Source organism: Uloborus diversus, chromosome 3 (assembly GCF_026930045.1).
Source record: "Uloborus diversus isolate 005 chromosome 3, Udiv.v.3.1, whole genome shotgun sequence".
Taxonomy (NCBI): domain Eukaryota; kingdom Metazoa; phylum Arthropoda; class Arachnida; order Araneae; family Uloboridae; genus Uloborus; species Uloborus diversus.
The window spans coordinates 52,127,981-52,144,661 of record NC_072733.1 but is presented as its reverse complement, the minus strand read 5'-3'; the positions used below and the strand labels follow the sequence as shown (position 1 = coordinate 52,144,661).

General features: G+C 34.3%; 1 protein-coding gene across 1 annotated transcript in view; it reads left to right on the top strand.

The window, feature by feature from the left end:
• Positions 1-16,681, top strand: part of LOC129218738 (rap guanine nucleotide exchange factor 1-like) — a 166,908-nt gene that overhangs the window by 31,050 nt on the left and 119,177 nt on the right. The window contains 1 exon segment of the mRNA XM_054853062.1: positions 8,701-8,848. Within this exon segment, the coding sequence (XP_054709037.1) occupies positions 8,701-8,848 (148 nt within the window).

The following is a 16,681-nucleotide window of genomic DNA, read 5'->3' as shown; positions in this document are numbered from 1 at the left end:
TCATCTGTACATCCAAGCAAATCTAAAAAGAGAATGCGGAGAAAATGAAACACTTGGCGGAGCAGGCAAAGTTTTAAGATTTAGCGGAGCAACTCTGCTCAAAGAGGAGAGGTTAACAACCCTGTAAATAACAAAAATCATGACTGCAAACATGAGCCATTAACCAAAATGCTTCATTGAAAAACGAAACCTACAAAAGATGGAGGAGGAAACCCGCATTTTCTACTGTAAATGTTCATTACTTTTCCCTTTTATTAATTTTTGTAGCATTGATTTTCAAGAAAAACGCAACTAATCATTTCGATTTTTTGGTATTTCCAAGTATGGATTGGATTTCCGCAAATTTAATTTTTTTTCTCTGAAAATAAAAGGATTGAACTTTTATGCGAGTACACTGATATTAAAGTATAAAACAAACTTTCAAAGTGCAGCACACAAAAACCAATAGGTGGAAAATCATGTGACCACGTTCACGGTAAAAGCTGATACACTACCTGTTGTAATTTCCAGAGTTAATCCCGAATTTCCCCCGAGTTTTCCCTGTTTTCTAGGTTTCCATAGTAAGTGGTTATCCTGGATTAGTACTAACCATTTTTAAGCAACGATACAAGCACTATGAGGTATGATCAAAAATTACGGTGAATGAATTTTTATAGCAGCAACTGCTGAAGCTCCATCCATGTGATGTGATTTGTCCAGTAGCGTGATCATCTGAGACTAAGAGGGATAAGTTGTAACACATTCGAAGTTGTCAGTCAGCTGCCAGAGTGAGGTTGAGTTTATTGTGTTTGTTGCGCAACATGGATTTCGAACAATGCATTAACATTAAGCTTTGTTTTAAGTTGCAAAAGAGCTCAGGGAATGTTAAAATTTTGGTGCACAGCGATAATGTGGTAACTGTGAAAGGGTGTACAAGTGGTATGACCGATTTAAAAATGGAAATCGGTGCGGAAAAAAAATGCGCAAAAAGTGGAAACAATGATTTGCTGAAACAGACGATTGACTATTTAAGAACTACCAAAAAGACCTTAACATCTAATACGGTTGTGTTCAAAGCATTTTATCTGATGAGTTGTAAATGAGACGAGGGAGGGCAAAACTTGTTCCCAGATTTTTGAGCGAAGAACCGAAGGAAGATAGTTTCACAAGTTTTGGGCTGGAAAAAGTGTTCCTGTCTGTCCATAAGCACCATACTCACCGGATTTAGGACCATGCAACTTCTGACTCTTCCCACAAATTAAAGCTGTGCTTAAAAGAAAATGTTTTGACATTTCCTTGACATTAAGAGGTCACGACAGACCAGCCGATTGCCCTTCCGAAAGACGCCTTCCAGAAATGCTTCCAATCATGAAGACAGCGTTTGGATTAGTGTATTGCTCACTAAGCACACTACTTTCGAGAAGATTAAATCAAATTTTGTGTAAGCTTATTACTTTTTTTAATAAAAAAAAATATTTACCCTATTTTTTGATCACACCTCGTATAAGAGAGCTTGAAATGCAGCATATGTTATTTCACCAAATTGCAAACTTTATTTTTCACAGCTTAAATGTGTTGAATTTTGGGCCAAAAAATATTTGCAGGGAATTTCACTATTATTTCCATCAAAAAATAAATAAATAAATAAAATAAAATAATAATGCAGTTAAAGCTCATAGAATTCTTGTAGAGACTAACGGAGATTGTGCTCAGTTGAAACAATCTGCTGAGATTGGTTTAGATGCTTTAAAAATAATGATTTTGATTTTACAAGAAGACTTCAGTGGCTCTCTTTAGAGGTCTCACTGGACGTGACTGTTTACGAGATTGTCTCTATAGAATCAGAGTGGTGGATTCCTCAGAATGTCCTTTGTGTCACTCCAAACAACCAATGCCTTTTGAACATTTATAAAGTTGTATTGCATCATCTCAAAATGAGGACATTATCTAAAAATATTGGAGAGCTTTTCAACTAGTAGCTTAGGCGCCTATGATCGGCATTTTTAAAATAAAATGAAATCTTGTAAGAGAAAAAAAATGCTCTGACTCACCTAAAACATTTGAAGACGGATAATTGTCATCAAAAGTGAAGCTGTATGAAGACTCTGTCAGTCATTGGGAGTTGATCACACAACCGTTTCAAAATGTTTGAAATCAGGGGGGGGGGGGGATGATTCAAAAGCAAGATCATGGGGTGCCAAGCTAGTTGAAGCTGAGAGTTGTTAAACGGTATCTTTACACATACATCAACTGCTTTAATGGCAGAAATGGAAAGGATTTTCACACTGTATAATAACTGTCCATGCATCAGTAGATAATTAATCATGTACTATGCAAAGTGATGGAAAGAAAAGTTACTGATATCAAGGATTGCTCATCCGGAACAGTATTATTATTTTTCATCACCTAAAGAAATCTATGTTATAAGATTAGAAGTCATGAACCTTTTCAAATTATACCCTGTTGGCCACACAAAATGCAACACCTTGAAGTGAGCATGCAAACCATGTGAAATTTACATTTTGCATTTGGGGCAATGAAATATACAAAACACTAGCACAGACGCACATCACGGGTGACCGTAGCATCCCCAAGTGTTATATAAGGGGATAAGGGGAGAACAAACAGATTGGCAATTTGCTGCACAGCAAATATTTTTTTCGTGCATTATTTTTGCGTAAAGGTTGTTTACCTATACCCCCATGGAAGGCATCAAGTGTCTTCTGACCAAGTTTCTAAATCCGTAGTAGCCTATACAGACTGCAGATTATCCTTTAGAGAAATCAGTCAACATGTTGGATGAAACCAAGCAACTGTGATACGGATCAGTAATCTCTGGATGCAAAGGGGAACAACAGGCCAATTGAGCTAATTGTACCCACCACATTGCACCACTGCCCATAATGAAAAGCAGATTGTGTGCATGTCAGTAATGGATCGTGCAGCCACATCACCCACTATTAGGGCAACAGATTCAGCCTGTTTTGCATCATTCCATGTCCACTCTTACCATTTGACTCCTTTGCTGCAGAGTGGAATGTGTAAGACTTCTATTGCTTTGTTAACCATTGACAGGAAACCTCAGTTGTTTGCGCTGCCAATGGTGGGATGAACGGTGAACATGGAACAATGGAATGGATAGCCATTGTATCTTGCTGTCCAGGGATCTCCTTTCTGCCTGTAACATCAGGATGGTCAAATTCAAGTTTGGAGACACTGTGGTAAGAGGCTGCTGAACTGTTGCATTATGCGTTGTCACACTGGTTCTGCACTCGGTATTCGAGTTTGGAGCGGTGTTGAATTTGACTGCCGCACACTTCTAGTATGCATTGCCAGTACACTGAACAGCCAGCCCTGCATCTCCGAGTTGTTGGAGTCCGTGGTCCTCTCATATACATTTAGAGCTTGCCATCAGCCATATTACAGTAATATAATGTGCCACCACACATGGCAGAAGTTCTTTATTACCCATCAGATTGAATTACTTCCTCAGCCTGATTGTTCTCTCAATCAATCGCCAATCAAAAACTTGTGGTCTATGCTTGCACAATGACTGGCCCATGATACATCTGCTGCTACAAGAAATCAACTTTGGCAATATATGGAAGCTACATGAACTGCTATACCCCAAGGATACATCCAAAGCCTTTTTGATTCTATGCCAAGGCGTGTGGCAAACGTTGGGATAAATCTGCAACGGTCTACCACTAATGTCACAGCTACATTGACTTCTGATGTCATCGGAATGGGTGGAGCTACGTTTTTTTCTGTCTTCTCTGAATAGGTGGATTTACATTGCGTTTCATCTCGCTATTTTTTTTTATTCATTCTTTTCCTTCCTTTTCATTTACTTTTGTAAATCATACGACAATGATATGACACCTATAACTTCCACAGGAAATAAGAGCATGTGCACATGGGTGATGGCAGGGAGGTGGAAAGAGGTGTTCTTTTCTTATACCTCACAGCTTTTGAAAAAAAAAAAAAAATTTCAAATGACATTTTTTTACATTAATTTTTTTACTAGTTATTTACAAGAAATTTTTAAAGAATGAAAAAGTTTTCTTTTATATTTGGGTGTTTATATTATTTTTAGGGGCATTCTTACAACCCTTGACTTATAAAAATTAAATTAGATTAGTTAAAAATATTGAAAAATTGCAAAATACCTTAAAGAAACAGCAAAATACATCACGATAAGTATTATTCCCTCGCTTATGTCTACTCCAATCGTCAAGAAGGTGCACCACCTTCCCCTCCCCCCTCGATTAAAAAAAATAAAAGTACATCAATTTTAGAAACAAAAATTATTTAATACAGTAAAACCTGTAAAGTTGACCACCCTTGTAAGTTGACCACCTGTCTACGTTGACCACTTTTGTCGAGAACGGAATTTGTCCTATCTCATATAATGAAGGAAAACCTCTGTAACTTGACCACCTCTCTATCTTGACCACCTGTCTATGTTGACCACTAATGTAACGCAAATTTGGTTTGGAGTATTGTAAAAAACCCTTTGTAAGTTGACCACTTGGTTTATTTTTTAAAAACTTTCTTCAGAAAATTACTTTATTTTATTATTTATTTATTATTATTATTTGATAACTTCCTAAGAATGTTTTTAATGTTTTGATGACAGACTAGCATTTTACTAACTAAACCAGCAGCATAAAGCTTATGCTGCTCTTTATTCTCCAAACTTGTTTTTCATTTGTTGTTCTATTTGAGATAGCTTTTTGTATTCTGTTCAATGAAAGTAGATGTCAGTAGAAAAGTTCAAAATCTTTTCTTTCAGTTGCAATATGTTGTGGCAACACAGGAATTGTGCAAAAAGAGCTGACCCGGATCTATATATTTTGCCCTCCCCCCCTGCAACAAAATATGTAGGACCCCTCCCTAGTGGCCAGCAGTGTCTATTTGTAAAGTGCACAAGTCTTAGTGCTAGTTTTTTTCTATTTTTTCTTCAATTTCTAGGGCCGTTAGCCCCTTTAAGGACGCGGGTCCCTCGCACTGCGGGTACACAGATCTGGGCCTGCTAATGAGTAAAGTTACTTGTTTCTGGTGCAAAGGATTAAGAGATAGGACATTTTAATTTTGCCTTTGTGAACTGGGAGAGTCGAGCTTGTTACTCTTTGTGCTATACATAAAAAGGCTTCAAAAACAAAATTAGTTGAACTTGAGATTAATAAAAAGTATGAAATATTAAAATTAATTGAAAATGGAGAAAGCCAGAGAAAATTAGTTGGCATATATGGAAATTCTAAACTTACAGTGTCTAATATAGTTAAAAACAAGGAAAAAATAACAAAATTATTTGAATAGTATTTTTAATTATTGTTTCACTTTCAATAATGTTATACACTGAAAGTCAGTTGAACAGAAAGAGTAAGGGTGAATTCCTCAAAAAATGAATACATGGTGCAAGAAATGACAAAAAAAAAAAAAAAAATATACCGTCCTTTATAAGTTGACCACCTGTCTAAGTTGACCGCCAAAGTGCTGCACCGCGAGTGGTCAACTTACACAGGTTTCACTGTATGTTTAAACATATTTTAATGGTTATTAATACTATAAATAAGAAAGTAATTATAAATAAGTGCATTTTAAGCAAAGAGCAAATACATAAGTGCAAAAATACTGTGATCAGAAAAATGTAACTTATAAACTAAACAATGAAATAGAAATATGTCTTAGAAGTCACATTAAGGTAAAAATTAAATGAATAAATAATTAATCAAATAATTTTTGAAAATATGGAAAATCAATAAATAAATAAATAAAAATTAATTTGAATTTTGACAACTTGAATTCAAATTACGTTTTTCGCAATCACGAGTGTGTGTGTAGGCGTGTATGGTAGCCGTGTGTGTGTATGTGTGAGTATCTGCAGGCATGTGTGTATGTAGGTGTGTGAGTCTGTGGTTAGGATATGGATGCAACCGGGAGACGGTGCTCCCTGGAGGAGCAGCATGGGGAGGGGGTGCCCAAGTTGAAGTCCCTCCAAAAATCCACTGGTGGTGGCAGAAAAAAAATCAAAGGGCGGACGGACGCCGAAAATGGTCAAGTGAGAACAATAAAAGTAATTTGCAATTGCTTAATTAAATAAAATGTCAAATAAAAAAAGTTTATATATATATTTTTTATTTTGAGCAATCCCGGCTGTTTATTGCTTTTACTTGACAATAGTTCAAATAGGTCAAAGGAGATTCCCTTTGATTTTATTTTTCTATGCGTATAATGCAAACTTATCTGGTGCACGGGTCTCCGTCAACGTGTCCATTCTCCTCGTTGGTGGCGTCCATGTCGTCTGGTCCACCGACCTCCGCTAGCTCGTCCCTTCCCTTGGGTGGTAGCGTCCATGCATCTCGAAATCGAATTATTTATTAACGACCTGGATCTTTTCGATTTTACACAATCCTTTTTGCTCAAAAACAGCATTTAGCACATAACATCCAGTATTCAGCCCCTGGCGTTCATTTGAATTTTAACGTCTTGAATTCAAATTAGGTTGCGATAAAATCCATCAGTAAAAACAAGAAACCCTTCAAGTAGGGTCGTACCGAAATTCCTGATTGCGAAAAACCTGATTTGAATTGAAGATCTCAAAATTCAAACCAATTTTTTTTTTATTTTTGGGGAGGGAAAAGGGACACATTGGTCATATAATGGATTTATAGCTATTAGAATTGAATGATTTCACAATTGGCTACATTCCATGCCTGTATGGAAGCCCTATTATTTTTTGTTACGGATGGTTACACCCTCTTGCATTTAATTCTGCCGGCATCCATGCATGCATGCATTCTTTTGAAAATTTTCAAAGACAATTTATCTTTCACCACAAATTAAATATTATATCAACTATTTAACGAACACGAAAATCTTTGACCGGCTGGCATCGAACCCAAGATCCTTCGGTTACGAATCCGACAACACTTTGCCGATCAGGCCACCACGACCCTAGGTAAGTAATATAGGGAACTTTGCATGTTCTTAACATGTGGACTGATGGCCTGATCGGTAGGGCGTTGGACTCGCAACTGTTTCGCAGGTTCGATGCAGCTGGTAGGAGATCCTCCATGTACTCTAATGGTGACAGGTTCACATTTAATCAGTCGTGATCTCAAAGATCTCCAAGTTTCCCTTCCATATCGATATCTCCGAGGGTGCTGGATCAGGGATAGCCTGGCTCACGTTCTGGATCAAGAAACTAAACTTTCTTCAGGGTCCCATCCGACCAATTAAATCATCTGTAAGCTGTAGGTACGGGGACCCTGGAGTGTAGGCGTAAGCGGTAAGTACTGGGGACCCCGGAGTGTAGGCTAGTGTTATTTAACATGTTGATTAAGGAGTAACGCTGATTTTTTTTACAATTTTATTCATTTAAAAGACATATTCCTAGCTTTATATCCTCGAAATAAAAATCAACGAAACTTAGTATGTACTAATATTTGGCACTGGGGTGCAACAATCAGATGTTTTGGTCAGCCGAACGCGGAATGTTTAGATTTCAAGCACACTTGGTATTCATTTTATCGACCCATTGAAGAAATGAAAGGCCGAGTTGACTGCGCCCATCCTTAGCATTGAACACGGGTCTGCGACATAGCGAAACCAGCAGGGGGCTCTTATTCAAGCCATCCTAGTTTATTCCTTAAAATAATACCACAAAAAACTGAAACTTTGTCAAAAAGCAGTCAATTAAAGGAGTTAGGATACCTGAACACAAATGCATTCAACTTCACCAATGCATATTTTTCGTTTTAATATTTACCTCTGTTTACTCTTATTCCTCATCAGAAATAATTTGGATTTTGTATGATAATATTGTCCCCCCCCCCATCCTGCCCTTCAGTTTTCATTGTTTTTTTCATCAGCCATTTTTTTTTCATGGACTTTTAAAAACCTATTGTTCCCCGTAAACTTAGCAATTAAATTAACCTCATTTAGCTATTAAATTTTACATAATAGCTGTAATTACTTAATAGCTGTTTTACTTAAGAACTGTAATTGCTAAAAAAATGAACTCCCTTTCTGTTTTATAACAATAACAAAAAGGAAATTAAGAAAAAAAAATATATATAAAAATTAAGGTTGAAAAGCGAAAAAAAAAATAACGCGAAAATCAAACTAGCAAAAGAAACAACGACGTCAGAAGATTACGTAGCTCCACCCATTCTTGTGAGGTCAGAGGTAGACCATTGCAGATTTATTCGAATGTGTGTGGCAGCGGTTGTAGCCATCAATGGCCGTTACTCTTAACTACTGATTTTAGTGTCATCCATATGTCATGAAAGGTTATAATTTTAATTTTTTGATCTTTGTGCAGCATGTTATCTGCCAAATAAATTTCCCTATGATATCTCTTGTCATTCTGTTGCATTTTGTGTGGCCAGCAGTGTAATTTCCACATCAATTTCTTTATGTAAATCTGGTCTTTTTAACTCATTTAATTTCACATAAAAAGAAAAAGACAGTCTTAAATCTCACAATTTTGATTCGTCCTTTTCATTTATGATAGTTCATTCTCTGTATTTGCATAGTTGAAATGCAAGTGAACTTATACATACATGTATTTGGGTATGTATAATTCTTACCGAAATACTTTGTCTTCAGACTTGCACACCCACACTTAACTCTGTATGGCATAATGTGCTTTAAAATGATTCAGTAGACATTTGATACTTTTTAATGTTAAATTTTATTTGTATTGTTTTACAGTTCCTTGATGCTATCTGCTTCTAATCAAGTGTACCAAACGCTGGCAAATCTTATCCGTTGGTCTGATAACATTTTGCTTTATGGTGAAAAAGCGGCAGAAAAAGAAAATGTTGGAGAGATTGTTCAGTCTGTTCATGATGCTGTGAAGGTAATGTACAACTATATAAATATTTCATTAATGTTTGATTTTTCATTTAAATGCTCATTTAGTTGGGATTTTCATATCAGAATTAAAGTAAAATTGATAGTCTATTAGAATTTTTTTACCAGTTATTCTGGATTGTATCTTGGTATTAAATTCAGCATATGGTATTTTTTTTCCAAGCCCCGAAAGAATTTGAGGTATAAAAGAGGATTACAAGATTCACACACATTATTTATTCTCAGAAATTCTATGACAGATAACATACATACCTTACCATTAAGTGGTTAATGAATCATTATATTGTAGCTCATTTGTAAAGATGCTTTTAATGCTCAAATATGGTACATTATTCCTTGGTTATTGGAATCATGATAAAAGTTTTGTCCACGTACTTCAAAGTTTTACTGAACACCCTTGGGATGTAGTTGAATAAAAAGAAATGTCTTAGGAAATATTCCAAATATATTAATTTGCAATGTGTAAGAGCAGTGGATATAAGCCCTGTGCAAAAGCCTGAGCTGTTTGTGAAAAAGTAGTACATGCAGCTTTACAAACTTAAAAAATGTCTCTCCAAACATAGAAAAAAAAAGTGTATCACAAATAACTGAATTTGCTTCTAAAGTGTTGATTTCTTTTGAAAAATCTAAGTCTGTGAATTATTAACAGTTGTGTTCAATTTCATCAAAAGTAATATGAAATGTGTTCCAATAAAATCGAAGAATGCCAAACTTGTTAAATATAATTTTTGCTTTTGTTTTGCTTTCCTGAGAGCCTGTTTGGTTTATTTTACCTGAGCATTTGCTCATGTAAAATAAACCTATATTGGCATTTGATCTTGGATATGTAGAAGCAACTTTAATGTTTTATACTATTGATAAAAACAGAAAACTTAATTATTTTAATAGAAGAAAATGGCATGACAGTTCCACCTTTCAGAACTTTAAATAAGAAGTACAGTTTAAAAATTAGATAAAAGCGATAAAGTGTTCTAGAAAATAATCTATTTGTTGGTGGATCTTCAATTAATGAAATTTTTGTTCCATTTCCCTTGATTCTTATTGATACACTACAAATGAGCTACAAGCTATCTGAATAATAATGTAATTTTGTTTAAAAGAAAAAAACTCATCTGAAGAAAATGATTTATGTATTAATAAAAATATTAAATGAAAATTAACTTGCCTTTGTCTTTTAGAACCAAATACAAAAGTATTTCCTTTTCTGGGGGGGTGGGGGTGGGAGTGAAATATGCATCCACAGTTGTAACTCTAACGAATAGAAAACATTTCTGATTTATTTCATTGAGTAATAAAAGGACAAGGGAAATTTTCTGCATAAATATGGTATTTTTACAGCACTGTTTCAGGATTTTCAAGCTTTAAGTAAAGTTTTTTTACTTTCAATTTTTCAACTGGCAGAGGAAAAGCTGAATGTAATCAAATAGACAGTCTAAGAAGAAATTACTACACATAAAATCAATAATAGTGAACAGACTCTGTCAAAAATAACAGCTTTTTGTTACCACATTGCCCTCAAATTACCCTTCAGAGGCATTGTTAAAGTTTATTGTTGTACTTAGTGAACCTATAATGCGCAAAAAAGAATATACAGCATTGAAGAACATCCTGTTGCCATTGGCAGGTCATGTGCCTTTCCTCATCTTTGATTTTATTATGCTCAGTATTTTTTCACTTGTTCAGTCGCATGCCCAAGAGCTGAAAGCTTTTATTTATAAAAGTTCAGTGATAATTTTGAGATTAGAGTGATTCAGCAATTAATAAGCATTTATATCCCAATAAAAAATCTGTAGAAGCAGAATGCCAGAGTAGCAAGGACACACTTTATACAACAAAAAATATGCAATTCCATTACAGAAAATCTTTTTTGTTATTAGGTATGGTTTTTCTGATGAACAGCAGCGTTGCAGATTAACAAAGGGCTTAGGAATTTTATGTCATACTGCTTAGTCATCAAAGATTCATTTCTAATTAAGGTGAGTTGGGGTAAGTGCGGTCTTGGGGCAAGTGCGGCTTAGGTTAATAATCAGAAACCCGGAATATCTGCAAGGCTACTTGCCATCTGGGTAGCTTGGGAAACGTTATTACTTTGCACTGCGTGCGTTAGATCTCGCTACTTGAATGGTAACTCTACTCCCTCCCTCGTTTCCTAAATTTTCTCATTCCCACTACAGTGACATGTTGTTATGGTTTGAGAAATCATCGTTTCTTCTGTTGTTGTTCTCACTTTTTCGTGCTTCCACAACGTAATTACAACTATTTCATGTCTACTTTTCGTGATTTTAAAGCTGAGATTTATTATTTTTTACTTTAAAATCAATTAATTTTAGGGCTGCACTTGCCCCAGAAAATTATACGACTGGGAAAGTGCGGCCCGAAAAAAAAGGGGCAAGTGCAGCTTCGCATTTCTTGGGGCTGCATTTTCCCATTAATCTGGCAATGTTCTTTTATGACAGATATAATTTGCTTGCAATGATTTAATGAAGCAATGTAATTAATTTTTAATCCCTGCACCTTTGTCTAACTAACAATAAGTCACTAGTCTATATTGCTCCAATATAACTGCTTATATATACTGTTCCATAATATAAATTAAATTGTTAATTACTATACTAAGTGTACTTATACAAAAAAATATGTTCAAGTTCGTCAAAGACATGTTACCTTTTGTCAGTTGTATAGTTACCTTTGTATTATTAAGTTAATATTTTATAAGTTAGTTGATATTAAAGTTTAAAGATTATTCCTTGATATGCAAGGTTTTTTTATTTTTTTTAAAAGCTTATTAGCATAATAAGTTATCTTTCATGTTCTTTATTTAATTTAAAATAAAAACTTCATAATTTTGTTTAATAATCCATTGTTCCTTGAACGTTCTTCATTTTACATTGACAGGTTTTGTTAGGAAAAATCTAATAACTTCCCAATGAATAGGTGAAAATAAAAATAAATATTTTTAACCAGGAAAAAATACACTATTGATTGCATTTGCCCCTTATTTTATCAAACGGTTTTAAAAAAAAATTCAGATAGGTGATGCTCTTGCCCCACTTTTTATTGAGAAAGTGCAGCCCTAGAGCACAATAGTTTAAAACAATTTTTTTTAACTTTTTTACCTGCAATGATTTTAACAGGCTCATGTCTTGGGAAACACACTAAAACAGATAACATACAAAATAAAAATAAATTTTTTATCTAGTCTTGTAATGTCTAGGCCTTTAATAAAGTCGAACTGTACAATTTAAGGGCTGCACTTCCCCCAACTCACCTTATGTTAAGTTAATGCAACAAATAAAAGAGATGTGACACTTGACCAGCACTTCCACTTCTCACAATCTGATGCTTTCTGTGTGAAACCAGTATTATTTTGTGACTTCCACCTTTCCTCCAGATGAAAATATTCCTACTGTCTGTATGTACAATTAAAAGACAGTAATTTCAGAAGAAAACATTTCTTCTTTCTCCTCTTTTTCAATTGAAATGCTCTCTTGTATAGCTTATAATGGAAAACAATGGTGTGCCTTTAACAAAACATACCAATGGTCTACAAGACAGAGTATTTCATATTTAATGTTTGTGTAGTTTACATTTTACAAGTAATGTATTCAAACAAAAAGTATTCAGACTCTACAATCATACAAATTTTGTACAGTTTCAGTGTAAAATCTTCCAGTTATAAAATTACCGCTAGGGGCACTGTTAACTAAAATGGCTTCATCCTCTGAAGAAAGGGGAAATGACAAGCACCATTCAATATGAAACACCCTACACATTACATGAATATAGCCTGATGTTATTTTGAATGATTTACCTTACAACTATAGTGCCAGTAGCTGTTCTGAGATGATGTTGCACAAAAGTGATGCTCATCCCTGGTTTCTTCTGGTTATTAAGTACCAGTCCTCAATTCTCATTGTTGCCCATCTATGATCTGACCTAATTGTTGTCAGAGTTGGGCAAATTTTAATTGCATTGACAATTAAAGATTAACAATTGATTAATTGGTAAACGTAACCACAACTAACAATTGACTAATTGTGAAAAAATTACAATTAACAATTAATTAATTGTTAATTGTATTTTGCTACAGTTAACAATTAATTGTTAGCTGTAGTTTACCACAGTTAACAATTAATTAATTGTTACTTGTAGTTTACTACAATTAACAATTGTCAATTGTTCTGTGAATTTTATTTAGAACTAACTCTTAAAATAAATACTGGTTTTGCATAGTATATTCTACAGGCGACAGTCTACCTGGGACGTGGACGCCGGACGTGTACCATATTACTGTATAACTTTAAATACACATGTTAGCAACAAATAAAATATCAATGCACAACAGTAACTTTATTACGAGGAATAAATTATTTACTGCAGCATATGACTTTTCTCAAAAAATCTTATGGCTCCAGCAAAATTTCCCCACAGAAGGTATATTTCAATTAAAAATTCAAAAATGTATTTTTTTCCCACACTAGTAAAAGTCCAAAGAACATCCGAGGGAAATTACAGAAATGCATCTTAATTACACTATTAAAAAAAAAATTAAAACAGAGCAGTCTCTGAGATATTATGTCCCCTGTTATGTCCTTCTTTCTCACCTCCTCTTTTACGTGTTAAACTATATAAAACAATGATTTGCAAACTTAAAACACTTAATTAAAACACAAACATTTACGTGTGGAAAAAACTTGCCAAGACGAGAATATTTCATGCGGCGAGCGAGCAATCAGCACTGAACGAAAATATGAAATCGAATAATACTTTGAATTCTGTACCCTGCGCTGAACATATTGATATATTAAGTTAATTGTTAGTTTTAATTGTTTCATAAAATGATTAAAAAATTAATTGCAATTATTTTAATCACGAACAGCAATTAACGTACATTAATCCAATTAAATTAACTGCAAAGTACAATTAATAGTTTAATTGCAATTAGTTTAATTGCAATTACTTTAACTGCAATTACTTTTTCAATCAATTAACAAGGCAATTGAAAAAATAATTGATTAATGCCCAACACTGGTTATTGGTGTGCTTTTCAGTCTCTAAAATATAATCCAGTTCCTAAAAATCTTACTTGTGACATGTCAATTTAATTTCACATCTGCTATTTGGATTTTTCCTACTTCTAATTATTCAATATCTCACAATGTTACTCATTCAGAGAAATAATTTCATTCAAGCACTCACTGCCTTTTCTAGTACAAAACATAGCAGTCCAGAGGATCATTGGTTTTGCTTTTCCCTTTAATTATACTGATGCCCATCTGCATTTGTGATCGCTTACTTATCAATTTTGGCTCTTCATTTGTAAAAATTTCCAACATCACAGTGAAAATAACAAAAATTTAGTTTGAGAAATTCAATAGCTAACCTAATGCCTTCTAGCTAAACCTTTTGCCTTCAATTTTTGAGTTGAACTGCATTGTTGCTGTGGTCACTTATCTGGTGTGCTAATTCTACATTAGCTACCAGTTTTTTTGGCTCCCTTGGCTCCTTTAAAGGGTTTTCCGCCTCCAGCTCAGTTACTTCCTATTCCAGGCTGATGAGTGCTAAAAAGCATGAAACTGTGGTCCTCGGATGGAATAACTGAGCTGGTGGTGTATTTTATGTATTTCTGTCTTAGTTCTGGCTTAGGGGGATAACTTACAAAATAATCTAATAGCTGGACCAGTATTGTAAGCATGAGGCTTTTTTTTCCCTGTCTATTGTTTGCTCTTCTGCTGAAATACTTTCTCATCTAGGATTTAAGAAAGAAAAAAGTTAAAACTGAATGAATTGCATTAAATTTTCTTTTCTTTTCATCTTTTTCCCCCCTTTTCTATATTCAATTGGATTTTTGTGATATATATGAAGTAAGAAATTTTTTTAAATTACTGATATAATTTGTGGTTTATTATTTAACTTTTCTTCACTTTTTAAAATAATTTTGATAGGTATTGGTATGTTTTTAGGATTTTTTATGCACTGCAAAGTGAAAAAAGACAGATTTGCGTTATTAAATTTGCTGTACTACTGCATTCAGAAATCTAGATCACATTAACTACAAGGTACATCTGAATATGAGATTGTGTTTAGGTGTGTGTATGTGCGTGAATGTTATTAAAACCACTTTTATGTTAATGTGAACATTACTATTTGCGTATGCATGTTTGTAAGTGAATGTTTTTGTCATCTTTGTGCAAAGCAAATAAGAAAATCTCATTTTCTTTTAAAGCACTGTTGTCATAATGTACCAATGATTAAAGAAGCATTTAAAGGAAAAATAGTACTCTGTGGAAAGCTTTCCCTTGTTCACAAATCTCTCTCTTTTTTTAATATGTTATCTTAAATTCTGTGCCTGGGCCGTATAGGGCATTAAGCCTCAAACACAAAATTAGCCAGGAGATAGTTTTAAAGTTTTTCTTTTGTGATGATTATTTATATTACTGGATTGTCATCTGTGGGCTTATAAAATGAAAATTTTAAAATCACAATCTTAATGCTTTATACCTTTAAATAGAGGATAAAAAGTCGACCATGATGGTGCCTAAATCTGGATTTTTGAAAAAAAATGGACATATTAACCTTATGGATGGGATCCTCCGTAACAGATCCTTAACCTCCCAGATACAGAATTGATGTGCACATCCTTTTGTGTTGCAAATTAGCAAATATTTTTAATCATAATTTTGATTTAGTGTTGTATGTATAGATCGTTGAGAAGAAAAGACTTTTTTTGTATTTACAAAACTTCGAGGCGGATACAGACAGAATTTGCGGAGGCTACCATTTGAAAAAAAAAGGATGCTTTGGAAAATTTTTGAATTTTACAATTATCAGTGTAGCCGACCTTTAACTACAGCCTTTTTTAAGGAATTTTCACTAGGCGATGCAAATTTAACATAAAGGCTGTAACCATCCCAATAATTTTCCACTTTTCTTAATGAACTTGTGCATATATCGTCGCTTCAAAGTGGCATCCCTGTAATCAGTACTGTGTTCTGAGGCGACTGTATAGAACTTCTGATTTAAAAAGAAGCCGATATGAACCAACCGTAAGTATAATATTAATTCCGAAGTAAAGGTGGCCCGAGGGTTTCTCCCCCGGAAAATTTTCGAATTTGTCGTCTTCAAAACACATTTTAGAAGATCTTTTGTAATGTTAGGGGAGAAGAGGTTCGGTGGAGCTCCCCTGTCTATTTTACGAAATAGTAGCTCTGAGAATGCAGTTTTAAACGAGCTTCGATGATGTTAGAGGAAGGAGAGATTTGAGAGTCCATCTAAGGAAATTTTTCTGATTTGTAATCCTAGACAGTAGCAGATTTTAGGGGGAGCACAGTGGGCCCGTGCCCCCCCAAAAGGATAAATTAATTTTGTTATTTAATTTATTACTTTTTAATTGACCTTTTTGCATTTTTTTCATGTCATTTATTAAAAAGAGCACAAAACACACACAGCACATTTTGCATAAAAGCATTTTTGTCTGCTAAAGAAGTATTACTGGAGTTAGAGGCCCCGAGTTGCAGAATACATTTAACTCACTGGTTTCGAATTCAAGGGACCGTATTATTGCGATTTACATCGTATTAGTTTCATTATTTTGATTGCCAAAAAATTCCCCCCCCCCCCAGTAACTATGGGTCAATTTGTTTAAAAAAAATGTTTTTGTTCCTCTTTATTTGGTCCAAGTCGAGTATTATTCGAACTTACGCATGACTGTTTAAGTTGCAAAAAAAACCCCAAAGTTTGAACGTTTATTCGTTAAAAAAAACTTGTAGCAATCCCCCCCCCCACCTATGGAGGGGGTTGCTACGCGGTGCACAGTTTT